Source organism: Rhincodon typus, chromosome 24, assembly GCF_021869965.1.
Source record: "Rhincodon typus isolate 14 chromosome 24, sRhiTyp1.1, whole genome shotgun sequence".
Lineage (NCBI taxonomy): Eukaryota > Metazoa > Chordata > Chondrichthyes > Orectolobiformes > Rhincodontidae > Rhincodon > Rhincodon typus.
In genome coordinates, this window is record NC_063355.1 from 4,801,872 (window position 1) to 4,803,301 (window position 1,430).

Here is a 1,430-nt window from a genome sequence, read left to right on the forward strand (position 1 = left end):
GGGGGGGGTAAAGCCTGAACAGGATCCATCAGTTTCCTGCCGCAATCATGGGGGGGGGGCGAGGCCCCGTAATCTGAATAACTCTTCCCCCAGCCCCCTGACAGTGGGCCCAGGCTCCAGCCGCGCTCTCTCTCTCTCTCTCTCACACACACAACCCACCACCCGAACCCCCAGACTCACCGCTGCCCCCGAAACCCTTCTTGTGGATCCACAGTTTATAAACCCGGTTGGTTCTCATGGTGACACCAAACGGACATTCCAGCCTCTCCCGAGGGGGAACCTTCAGACAACCCGTCTCTCAGCCCGGACACATATCCGGCTGCACGATGTGGTGTGACGGTGAATATTCTCCGGGGGGAAACCGTATCCACCTGCAGTGACCATGACTGAGATCCTCAATGAGAGATAGTCATAACACCAGTGCCTAGCACACACCTGAATATCAAATACATATTCAGGCATAATATATATCACATCTAAATAGGTGTTAAATATAAATGTTTAATGTTGATTTTAAAATTGTAGTTAAATTGTTCTTATAGCAGCTTTCTCAACTTCACAATATCACAAAGTATTTCACTGCCAGACAGATTTTCACAAATGTTATTGCTGTAGGAAGTAGTCTGCTTTAGTAATGTTGGTTGGGAGATTTGGCAGGGCACCAGGAGGAGTATTTCCCAATTAATGCCACAGCATCATGACCGTAAATGTGGATTATGGATGGACAATGAAAGCATTGTAGGATCATTACACAGTATCACCTAAAATAAACCCACAAAGGCTGGTATCCCATCAACGAGTCAACCTTTATTTACATGTGCACAGTACATGACACTGACCCAGCTAGCTAAAGTGAGCAGAACCCCACTGTTTATCTGTTAGCCAGGGCTCCCTGATTGGACCAGGTTAACAAACCCAATAAGGGACTACTTGGCTGACCTCATTACAATCATTATAACACCAAATTCCATCCTCAAAACTCATCAGATGTGAGGGATGCAGGAGATGTCAGATAAAGTCAATTATGTTATGACACATCTGAATAATAGATAGGGTGGTCCACCATTCTAAGTCAAGGTGTAAGCTGCTGGAAACCTGATGTTGGATGACGTTTTATAAATAGCAGGCTTGTTGGAAGCAGTGATTGAACAATTTCACAGCAGGAACTTCAGCCCCCCACCTCATCCATCAATAAAGTGAAATCTGAGGGAATCCAGGTCCATGTAAACCTAATCAACAGAAACCTGAGAGAAGATGTTTCAGACGTGGCAACTTGGGCACAATGGAAATGATGCCACCTGCCCTGCCAAGAGAAAGAAGTGCAGAGCAGAGTATATGGGGGCAAAGGCCATTTTGCTCAGAAATATAGAAGCAAAACTGGGGGAACCCTGTTCAACCAAAAGAAAAGAGGGATGATAGGATCACAACTG

General features: G+C 45.7%; 1 protein-coding gene across 1 annotated transcript in view; it reads right to left on the minus strand.

Moving 5' to 3' along the window:
* The window catches only part of depdc5 (DEP domain containing 5, GATOR1 subcomplex subunit), a 132,019-nt gene extending 131,604 nt beyond the window's left edge, over positions 1-415 (minus strand). The window contains exon 1 of the mRNA XM_048611691.1: positions 181-415. Within this exon, the coding sequence (XP_048467648.1) occupies positions 181-238 (58 nt within the window). The 5' untranslated portion in view covers positions 239-415. The remainder of the gene's footprint in view (positions 1-180) is intronic.
* Positions 416-1,430: the final 1,015 nt, after the last annotated feature.